The 10,806-nt window shown below is 53.2% G+C and overlaps 1 protein-coding gene across 3 annotated transcripts in view; it reads left to right on the forward strand.

Moving 5' to 3' along the window:
• MTUS2 (microtubule associated scaffold protein 2) overlaps positions 1–9,104 on the forward strand; it is a gene marked incomplete at both ends in the record, with an annotated part of 327,648 nt that extends 318,544 nt beyond the window's left edge. For 2 of the 3 annotated variants that reach the window (XM_082859275.1, XM_082859276.1), the window contains 4 exons: positions 4,004–4,102; positions 5,199–5,318; positions 7,689–7,786; positions 8,891–9,104. In XM_082859275.1, coding sequence (XP_082715401.1) covers positions 4,004–4,102; positions 5,199–5,318; positions 7,689–7,786; positions 8,891–9,104 — 531 coding nt within the window. The remainder of the gene's footprint in view (positions 1–4,003; positions 4,103–5,198; positions 5,319–7,688; positions 7,787–8,890) is intronic. The other variant, XM_082859277.1, reaches the window with a different exon arrangement.
• Positions 9,105–10,806: the final 1,702 nt, after the last annotated feature.

The following is a 10,806-nucleotide window of genomic DNA, read 5'->3' on the forward strand; positions in this document are numbered from 1 at the left end:
GGAGGCTGGTGGCCCTGCTTCCATTGCCAGCTGTGGACGTCCCAGTCATAGAAAGATTACCTTTTAAATATTAGGGACATTCACATCTGGAAATTTGGGAGGTGATTACCATAATTCAGATACAAAGGCAGGAGTTTTGTTTCTTCAATGGCTCACTTTCCCCAGGCAGCGTTTCTTGCACAGAACCTGCCCTGCCGAGAAAAGAATCTAGGATCATGGAGTGTCACACTATTGAGTGTACTATTCAAAAACTTTTAAATGGGAAACCACCTGCTGCAAACCCACCCCCGGTCCATCGATCCATGGACCCATCGGGGGGCCTGCACATGCCCACGTGCTCCCTGTGTGGCTTGTCCTTGGCAAATTAACCCCAAACTTCTTTGTGTGCCCCACATCCCATACCACCCAGATACATTACCCTTAAGGAACACAACCCAGGAAGGTAACAGCCATACTGTGATGTATCAGAAAACCCCAAACGGTCCAAAACCAAAAGAAGGGAGAGTTCTGCTTCATCCATGAGTCTTCACTTTGCCACTCACATCACACAGTCGTGAACTGTGCACATTTTAGTGGTAACTCATGGGCAGAATCCATTTGAGCTGGAGATTTTCTGGTGTGAGGTGGGTACAGTTGCTTAGGCCAGTCTCCTTGGGCTGCTGGCAGCTAGAGAAACAGGTTTGGGGTAAAAGATTTGAGTTTGAGGTTTAAATCCCCACTGTACCTTCTCTTAATAGCTTTGAAATCTTGGACAGCTACATAAGCTGTAAGCCTTAGTTTACCCATCTGCAAAATGGGGATAATGCCAATTCCTTCCTCAAAGTGTGAGCAGCTTAAGGGAGATAATATGTGTGTCAATGAAAACATTAATCAATAGTCAATCCAAGGAAGAAATGGAGAATTTTATTTGAGCCAACCTGAGGATTAGAACCAAAGGGAGACAGTCTTTATGTGGTGTACAATGGAATACTACTCAGCCATAGAAAAGAACGAAATTTTGCCATTTGAAGCAACATGGATAGACTTGGAGGGCATTCTGCTAAGTGAAATACGTCAGAGAAAGACAAATACTGTATGATGTCACTTATATGTGGAATATAAAAAACACAACAAACTAGTGAATGTAACATAAAAGAAGCAGACTCACAGATACAGAGAACAAGCTAGTGGTTACCAGTGGGGGGGAGGGCACGTAGGGATGGGGGAGGGGAGGTACAAACTGCTGGGTGTAAATAGGCTCGAGGATGTGTTGTACAACACGGGGAATATTTTGTAATTGCAATATTTTGTAATAACTGTAAATAGTAACCTTTAAAAATTGTATTAACTTTTTTTTAAAGATTAAAAGACAAAGCACTAAGGACTGTCCCTTAGAGGTCAATGCACAGTTATATAAATGTTTGAGGCAAAGGGTCTTACATCAAAGTAACATATTGACAGTGTACGTAGTCCAGCAGGGCAAGTACTGGGTCGTCGTGACCCCTTACAGGATTGAGAAAGGAATGTTAGCTCCTAAGGAGTTACCTTGCTGGCTCCAGGAGAAAATTGCTTTTTTTTTTCCGGTGAGCAGGCATTCCTGTGTCTTCTAAGGGGATCTAGTTAATGTATAATGCAGATGCACCGTGCACACTAAAGAGGGGTAGTGGCCCAGATGGGCAGAGAGAGAATTTTCTGTTTAAAAATTTTCTGGTCCTGCCTTAAAAATAAATTGATTTCATCGTGTGTAAAGGGCATAGAGCACTAGGCAGCAGCTAGTGCTATTATAATAGTTTCAGGCGTTGTTACATTTGCCACCATCATCATTATTATGGGGCCGTTGGTTAACTCCAAGTGGTCCCTGCCGGGCCAGGTCACCAGCTGGGTCTTGGTGCTCTTACCTTGGCATAAAGTAGCCAATCCAAGTTGAAGAACAGCACGTCCTGTCTGATTGCTGGGGCACCATTGTGTGCCTGAGGATCTGTTTTGAATAATGGCGAAGAAAGCAGAAAAAACACAGTGTGATAGTTTAGATGCCACCTAGGTGGTACTTGCCTGAGTTTTTCACTGTTTCACTTTTTAATGGAGGACAAGAGGCTCGAGAGGAATGCTTGCTCTGACGAGGCTTGTATAGGAGGTGGGTAGCACTCCAGTCATTTTAATTTTTGCAATAAAATAATATCTAATATTTATAGAGCACTTACTGTATGCCAGGTACTGTTCTAAGTATTAACTCACCACCATCCTCTGGGTTAGGTATTATTATTACCGTACCCATTTTACAGATGGGGAAACCTGGACACAGTGGCTAAACTACGGAGCGCTCCAGTCATTTTATAGTCACGTTCTACGCATGCGTGCTGGGGCCCAGCCGGCTGTCCCGAGCCCTGATTTACACCCGCTGGCTCATGTGCCTTCCAGCTCCCACTGACACTGTCTTGCCCTCATGCAGCAGCATGTGCACTTAATGGCACTGTGGGGGGCTTTTATTTCTTAAAAATGAAATGGAAGTAACTGGGAACAAAAAGGGAGAGAAGGAAAAGGAATCCGCCAAGGCTGGGTTCTCTGTGATGACAAGAAAGCGGTCGAGCCAGCACGTGCTATGTGGCAGTGCTCTCGTGTGCAGTTCCATCGTTGACCGCACCCAGCTGCTCACATGTGGTGAGCGGGGCCATCTCTCTTGCCAGAAGTGTTCACGGGAAGACCTCAGTCCCTGGGTTTCAATGTTACAGAAGTGGTGATGGGGGTGGAGAATTTTGGAACACGTGGCACCAGCAAGGCACCGTCTCTTCCCTCTGCTTGGGCGTCAAGGCTCTGCCCGGCTCCCTCTGCTGCCCGCCGCCATCGGTCAGGGCCGGGGCTGCAGGGAGAGGGCTCAGCGTGGTGGCACCTGCGCTGGCGGCAGGGCTGGGGCCCCGGGCCTCCCCACACACGCCTCCATTCTCTCCACCTTCACACACAGAGCAGCCCCGTGGCGGGCACGTGCTGGGATGGGGGTCAGGAGGGCCCTCCGGGTCGGGGGGGAGCGTCTGAACGGGACAGATTTCACTCACGTGGCAGCTCAGGCCAGGGGCCTGCCACCCAGGGCCGCCGAGCGGAGGCCAGAAGAGGGCCGGGGTGAGCGGGAGCTGGCTGTGGGGGAAGAGCGGATGTAAGGTGGGTTGGGGGCAGCGAGACGAGAAAGGCGGATGCGGAGGCTGCAGACGCTGCGTCAGCGGCACTTGGTCCCGAGGGCACGGGGTTTTGCGTGGGGGGGTGAGGGGCTCAGGCTTGCGCTTTAGAAAGCTCCCCCTCCCCCGCGCCCGACCCTGACGCCCCCTTGAGGGCAAACGAGTTGCCGGTCCGGGACAAAGTCAGCGAGTGGCTCCACCCGGTGGAGGGAGTAGGATCAGGAGTGTTTGTGGATCCGGGGACGTGACGCAGGAGGCCGCATCCTCCGGGCCCTGCCAATGCTGTGTTTAGTGTGGGGGGAGGGGCTCGGGCAGAGCCAGAAGTCAAGGTTGGTTCGACAGCTTCTGGCTTGAACTTAACAGATGAGAACAGTTCTTCTCTGGGATGGATTAACCGTCCTTCGTGAAGCGGGGGGGCTAGAGTCCCCCCCAGACTAAGATGCCTCTCTGCTGATGGGCTGCTTTTGTGAAGTCAGATGATAAATTATTAAACGCCTCCGCTCCGCAAGCTTCTTGCTTTCCTGGGGGTGGGGGGCGAGGACAGCTCTCTGATCTCAGGAGGCTCTGAGTCGGGCCACCTGCTTCGAGTGCCCCGCCAGCGTGCGTGCACTTTCCGTGCGACAGAAACGTGCATCTGTCAGTGTTCTGTGGTCCATTCTGGACAAGGCACGGAGGCAGGGAGACTGGGGGCCTCTCCCTGCTGCATGCGAAGGCCTTTTGGTGGAGCCTGGTGGGGGGGACCTCTGATGTGGACGCCCTGGGAAGAGCCCCCAGGGCAGGGTGGTGGCCGTCATCACCGCCTCCCAGGTGCCACATCTGCAGGGGACCGGGCTGGACGTTTCGTGTGTTACCTGCAGGACCAGGTGGACACGCTGACCTTCCAGAGCCAGTCTCTGCGGGACCGAGCCAGACGCTTCGAGGAAGCTTTGAGGAAAAACACTGAGGAGCAGCTGGAGGTATCATGCGCTTCGGGTCTCCCAGCACCCGCAGGGCCCTTGCAAGGCAGTTCTGTTGGACTCCAGGAAACCCGGGGCTCCCCCAGCAGTCACCCGAAGGCAGGGCCCCTGTGCTGATCTGACGCCAGAGCGACAGCGGTCAGGGCCTCCCGGGATTTTAAGCATGTGCCTGTCAGCACCTGTGCTGAGTCGGGATGGCCCTGGGTTCTCCATCTAAGTGTTATTCTTGCCTCATTGCACACGGCTCCCCAGCCCCTGTCCCTGGGCTGCTGTGACGAGCTGGGTCTGGAAACACCCCACCCTGGCCAGGCCCCATTCCAGCCCCACGTCCCGTTCCCTCCCAGTGCCGCCTGCAAGGGAGGCATCCCTGAAGCCCCAGTTGGTAGGGTGAGGGGTTTTCCTCAGGCTGGCACAGTTCCTTCCCTCTGATGTAAGGTGCCAGATAAAACACACAAGGCAAAATACACAACACGCAGTTACACGTGAATTACAGATCAGTGAGTTTCTTAGTAACAAGTATGTCTCATGCAATACTTACGTGAAATTCCAACATAATTGAACATCCTGTCTTTTTATTTGTCACATCTGGCAACCTTATTCTCACATTTACTTTTCTACAACAGCCTTTTCTGCTTCTTAAACCACTTTGCTCATTTCCTATGCATGGCAGGGGGCGGGGCCTTCCATGGGCACAGATGGGACCTTTCAATCCCCACCTGTCTGTTGAATCAAGTAGTCTGCGTGAATGTTAAAAGCCAATGTTGAATGTACTGTTTTTGCCCGCTAAATTCCCTTGGGGCGGTAGGCTGGTAGTATCCGGCCACCCCAGGATCCGACGTTTCAGGGAACAACGGCTTCATCTCTCCTGCTCCCCAAGGAGCTGGATTTTCAGTAGCTCCCCCAGTGGAAACGCGTGGGCATCGTTATCAGGAAGGCTGTGAGCACTGTCGCCCTCTCGCCCTCTCGCTCTCACTCTCCAGTGCCTGTTAGGAAGCTTGTTAACGGATGACTAGATTGCGCTGAGTTCACGGTGCTGGTGGATACTGGGCTTCGCCGGGCTGCCTGGTAAACAGCTCCTTGCTCTCTGCCCCTGTAGATCGCATTGGCTCCTTATCAGCACCTGGAAGAAGACATGAAGAGTCTGAAGCAGGTATTAGAGATGAAGAATCAGCAAATACACCAGCAGGAGAAGAAGATCATTGAGCTGGAAAAGCTGGTGAGTCGGCCTCTTACCTTGGGAGGCCCCAGTAACCTGCATGATATCCCTGCTGCCACGGTGGATGTCAATATTAACAGCACCCACGGCCCCATCCAGGTGGGGGCCCTTACATGTCCGGTGCTCACAAGTGAGCAGGAAACGCCTTTCTTAGGAAGCCAGGAGTTCAGAAGTCTCAGAGGTGGCTCATTTGTAGAAACCCGGAGGCCGTCTGATGCCCCGCCCGGCTCCGCACCCACCTCTGTGACGTGCCAGTTCCTCCCCCCCCCCCCCCCCCGGGGAAGGTGTGCGGTGAGCCTGCATCGCTGTTGTGCACCAGGCACGGCGCAGACACGCTGTGCGCGTGTGTTCTTTAACTCTGACAGCAATCCACTGAGTAGGTGCTGTCAGGAGCCTCCTTTCACAGATGCGGAGATGGAGGCTTAGGACGAGGTCCTGTCTCACCCAGGGCCAAACAGTGGTCCAGCCCAGGCGTGAGCCCTGGGCCAGAGCTCCAGGCCCCGGCTTTCAGCACACGCTCTGCCTCGCCTTTCAGCCTGGCTCCCGCAGAACTAGCAAAGGGCACCCCTTCGGGGGAGTAGAGCAGCCAGGGTTCACTCCCTGCCCCTGTGGGTGCGAGGGCTGAAGCTGAGACAGTCATCCAGAGTCAGCAGCAGAGAAGCCTGCCTCCAGGGAGATGCCATTCTGAGGGGAAGGTTGGCCCAAGGGTCGCAGGTAGATTAATTTTTTCTTTTTTATTGTTATATTTAAAATAAATTTTTGATACTCTAAAAGGAAATATAATTTCCTCTAAAAGGAAATAAGATATAGATAAGAAAATTAAAATGACATATTTCTACACTGTTAATATTTCCAGAGCCTTTCTTCTGTACAAGTGTACACACCCTGATATACGATCCACACGTACATACGAGTGTTTTGTATCCTGCTTTCTTTCAGTTAGTAAACCCTCAGCTTACCATCTCAGTAACTGATCACCTCCTCTAACTTTTCAAGTTCTCCGTATGTCTCGGAAATGTCCTTGAAGCCGCTATATCCAAACCAGGAGCTGGTCCCAGACCACCTGTTGCATTCAGTCGGCACGTCCCCCTCCTGATCTAGCACCGTCCCTCTCTGGGGACATCTCTCGCTGCACGGATGCCTGTCAGTCAGGATAAGGGCAGACGGGGGTGTGAGTGCCTATTGCCAGCATCAGAGGCAATGCTGGCGTCCTGGCGCCCTCCAGCAGCCCAGAGCTTCCCAGCAAGGCCAGAGCTAAGGCCAGCGGGGGGCTCGCGAACAGAGTCCTCCCGTCTCAGCCCTGCAGCCCTCCTCCTCCAGGCAGGGCCACCTGCATCGTTATCTGGTCAGCCACAAGCCTCCGGGCTTCTTTGGCTGTATTTAGCCATGCTCCAGGCCTTCTGCAGGTACGCAAGAGTTCTCATTCCAGAAATCTTTCCAGGCAGAGGAGTGGGTAGGGGTGGGGGGAAGAACTGATTTAATCACTTCCCATTTCCTGGGAGGGCCTTGCTGAAGGGCAGGGGCAGAGCCCAGTCCTTTGGCTCTGATGCCTAAGCCTGAGTCATGGAGAAGCGGCGGTTTTCTTTAAAGATTCCTCTAGCATTTATTTCTCAGTGCATCTTAGAATGGAGCTCTACTTCGGCTAGGTCTCAGGCCCTGGGGACACACCGACAGAGAGAGCGGGGCGTGAGTTGCAGAGGAGTGGCAACCACAGAGGATGTTCTCTTCTGATCGTGTGCCACGCTGGGCTCGAGCTGCACGTTCCCGGCTGCCCAGAGCCTCAGAAGGAAGAGAGCGTGTCCATGCTGTTTGCATTTCCAGCCCTCCATTAATTCAGAATGTCGTAGAATGCACACAGGCCTGGCCAGAGATGCCAGTGCAGGGCAGACGGCCTGATGGGAAGAACCGGGGGACCCTTCAGCCAAACGGGGTCCAGGTGGTGCTCGCGGCTCATTTCCGACAATGGCAGGGGTCTGGGGACACTCACTATGAGAGATACATTCTACGTAGGAATCCAGTACAGGCACACACGTAAGTTGTATATATACAGTACATGCAATCCACTATATACACTAATATATACACACACATAATACATCTAAGAGGGAGATATACACTGTATCTAAAATACATACAACAATACTTCTACTACACACGGTGCACTCTGGTATTTTCTTTTCTGTTTTGTTTAAAAAAGAAATGCTGGTCCCGTCCCTCTAACCTGATTTTACAACCGACTGATGCATTGCAAACTGCGGTTTGGAAAACACTGTTCTTGATGATGTTCCAAAGCCCAGAAGCCAAGGGCATTGGTCTGCCATCTGTCCATAGGGCCTTGCTGAGCAGCTCTTGACACTGCGTCTTTTATAGGCAGAGAAGAACATTATCCTGGAGGAAAAGATCCAAGTTCTCCAACAGCAGAATGAAGACCTCAAAGCCAGGATCGACCAGAACACTGTCGTCACGAGGTAGGTGGGCCTGGGCGTCGGAGCTTCCAAAGCATGTGTCGCCGGCAGGATGGCTTTGCTCTTGACCTTGGAGCGCTCTGCTTTTATCCTCACCCACTCCGAGCCCCGAGGCTTCCCCACACAGGCTCTTGGCACTCCCCGCGCCGAGGGCAGCATAGAACACACCGCTCTGAGCGCCCAGCCGATGCCCGGGCTCCGCAGAGCGGTGGGTCCCACCTTGGTGGAAATAAGTGACACCGGCCAAAGCCTGGGGCACAGCTGGGAGGTGACGGGGATGTTTCTGGAGGAGGTTTTGGAGAGGCTGCCAGCTGGGGGTTCCTAGGCTAAAGAGAACCACCGTGTGAGCCGACGCCGAGCTCCATCGCTGGGGCCTGCGGCTGCTGCGCCAGCGCTGGGCCAGGTGGTCATGGCAGAGGAGAGCTGGCCTGGCCAAAGGGCAGCAGGGAGGGGACGCACCAATGCAGCTGCTCCCCAGGGACACTGCTTCCATCTTGGTGCTGCCTTCCTTGCTCGGAGGGCCCCAGGAAGGGAGATGGGGGGGCAGACCCACTGCTGTCACGACAGAGGCACAGAACGCCTCGGTTCCTTTTTCATTTAGCATCCATTAGCCGCAAACATCAACTAAGCATCCGTTACGCACCAGGCCTCAGACTGGGTGCCGGGCACTCGAGGAGGACCGCTCTGGGGCCTGTTCTCCAGGGCTCCCGGTCCAGCAGGCGGCCAGATGCACAGACCAGAGGTGATGGCTGCCAGGGAGGCCTGAGCCAGGGGCAGGGCGTCCCACACCAAGCCGCACTTCCCGCTCTCTCTCCCGGTGGCTTCTGCTCTCTCCCCTGGCCCCCAGCGCCTCCCCTGACCCGGGCAGAGGGGCTGTGGGCAGATCGGCTGTTGGCAGAGGGTCTCTGGGAACGGATGTGTGGCTGGGATGAGTAGCGATCGCGTTTCAACCCCGCTTCTTGGTCCCTGGGGTCTGGCAGGACCCTGTTCTCCCCGCGGGCACCCACCACCTACCCCCTTTCCCTGCAACCCTCGGCCTTGCAGACCTCAGGTTAAGTGCCTTCCGGCGTGACTGCTGCTCGACAGTTGCTTGTTCTCCCTGTGCAGACAGCTGTCAGAGGAGAATGCTAACCTCCAGGAATACGTGGAGAAAGAAACACAGGAGAAGAAAAGATTGAGCCGAACCAACGAAGAGCTGCTTTGGAAGCTGCAAACGGGGGACCCAACCAGCCCGATTAAACTGTCCCCCACGTCCCCCGTTTACCGAGGCTCCTCCTCCGGGCCCTCCTCTCCCGCCAGAGTGAGCATGACGCCCAGATGACGCCACCACGCTGCGGGTCGAGCTGCGGCGCCTGGTCCACGAGGGTTTCCGCCTCGAGGGAGTGGTGACCGTGGACCGGCCCGACTGACCCTGCGCGCATGCCCAGTAGCTGTATAGCTGCATCCTAGGCAGAGTCCTTTTCTGATCCTCGTGTAAGACTGTCCTGGTACTGGCACTTCGGAAAGTGTAAATGGTAGCGTCTGATGTGCAAACGTTTGACCGTAGTTAGAGCCAAAAGAAAGAAACGCCAACTGTTCTTGAGCAATGAACTTTCACTGCAGAATATCAGGTTAGTTACAAATAGCTCAGTTTTGAATATCCATTGAATAATCATTGTGTACTGCACCGATATGTGTGTATATTTAGATATACGTATATACACATGCAGCGGTTCTGAATTGCATTTTTTATAACATGAAGTGCTGACATATTTTGGTGAAGGTCAGCAGTTTTCTAACTCGTGCCTAAGAATTATTGGGAAATGAAAATGCATTTCTATCTACCTTCCCAGGAATATTTCTACCCAAAATAGAAAAAGGAAAAAAAAAAAAAAAGATATAGAGAAGCAGCGCCTTCCGACCTACCACCACGTGGTACTCTGTTCAACACCAGCACCGGCCGTTCACGAACGGTACCTGCCTTCGGAACAATCGGCTTCTTAGTCCACATGATGTGAGGTCACCATTACTCCATCCGCGAGTTTCAATCATTAATACTTCTGTCATGAGCGGATAAGGGGCAGCAGTGGGAAACCCGGAGGGGGTGAGGAGTTTGGCAGGTGTCACTCATGACAGTGGATCATCTATAGTCTTGTAAACACAAGTTCTGCTTTTTTTCCCTAAATGGCATCTTGGAATCCATCATTAAGCTCTTTCATCTTTGGGAAAATATGGAAGCACATGACCTTATAGGTTGAGGGTGAGAGTGACCTTGGAGTTGGCCGTCCTCAAGAAGGAAGACTGCTAATAGGGTCTGTGTTCTGACTAGGCGTAGGGTAGGAAAGCGTACTCTGCCATCCTAGTTGCTTTACTCTGATGTGATGCTGAAAATGGTCAACTCACCAAAATATGACCCTCAGCCCCACTTCACTGGCACCCCGCTTCAGTCTGGTTCCGTAACCCAACCTCATTCCTGTACATTGAGAAGCTCAGGGGTTCCAGCAGGGGCTTCCAGAAATCCTGGGGTATCAGTTCCAAGCTGTGCTAGACCATCACATGGCCTCCCAGAAACCCAGGTGCATTTTCTGCCGGGTGATCGAGCAGTGCCACAGCTGACAGAGGTCCCGTCTCTGGCCCAGGAGGTTCTTCCAAACAGAGGAAGGAGCCCGGGAAACAGCCAGCCAGCGGTGGCTGGCTTCTGGACTGGCGTTTGGCTCTGAAATGGTAGAATTAGAACCTGAGAGGTATTCCTGTAGTGCTGTGGACGGTTAGAAGCAAGACACACAAAAGAAAGAAGCGGTTTCAACAGTTGATATGGTGATGATAATGATGCCTTTGTTCACTGTTTGTGACGAAGACCCTGCACTTTTCTCCCTAAGGCCCCTCAAAATGGTCCTGAGCACAGGACTGGCTCTGAGCATACCCGAGGCGGGCGGCCTCATGTAGGGTTGCTTCGTGGGCCAGAGCCACAGAGCAGGGAAGAAACGGCCCACGCAAGGGCTTGGCTGGCCCAGAGCCCTGCCTGTTCTGTGAATACGGGGCCG

This window comes from Leucopleurus acutus, assembly GCF_964270905.1.
Source record: "Leucopleurus acutus genome assembly, chromosome: 18".
In the NCBI taxonomy this organism is placed as follows: domain Eukaryota; kingdom Metazoa; phylum Chordata; class Mammalia; order Artiodactyla; family Delphinidae; genus Leucopleurus; species Leucopleurus acutus.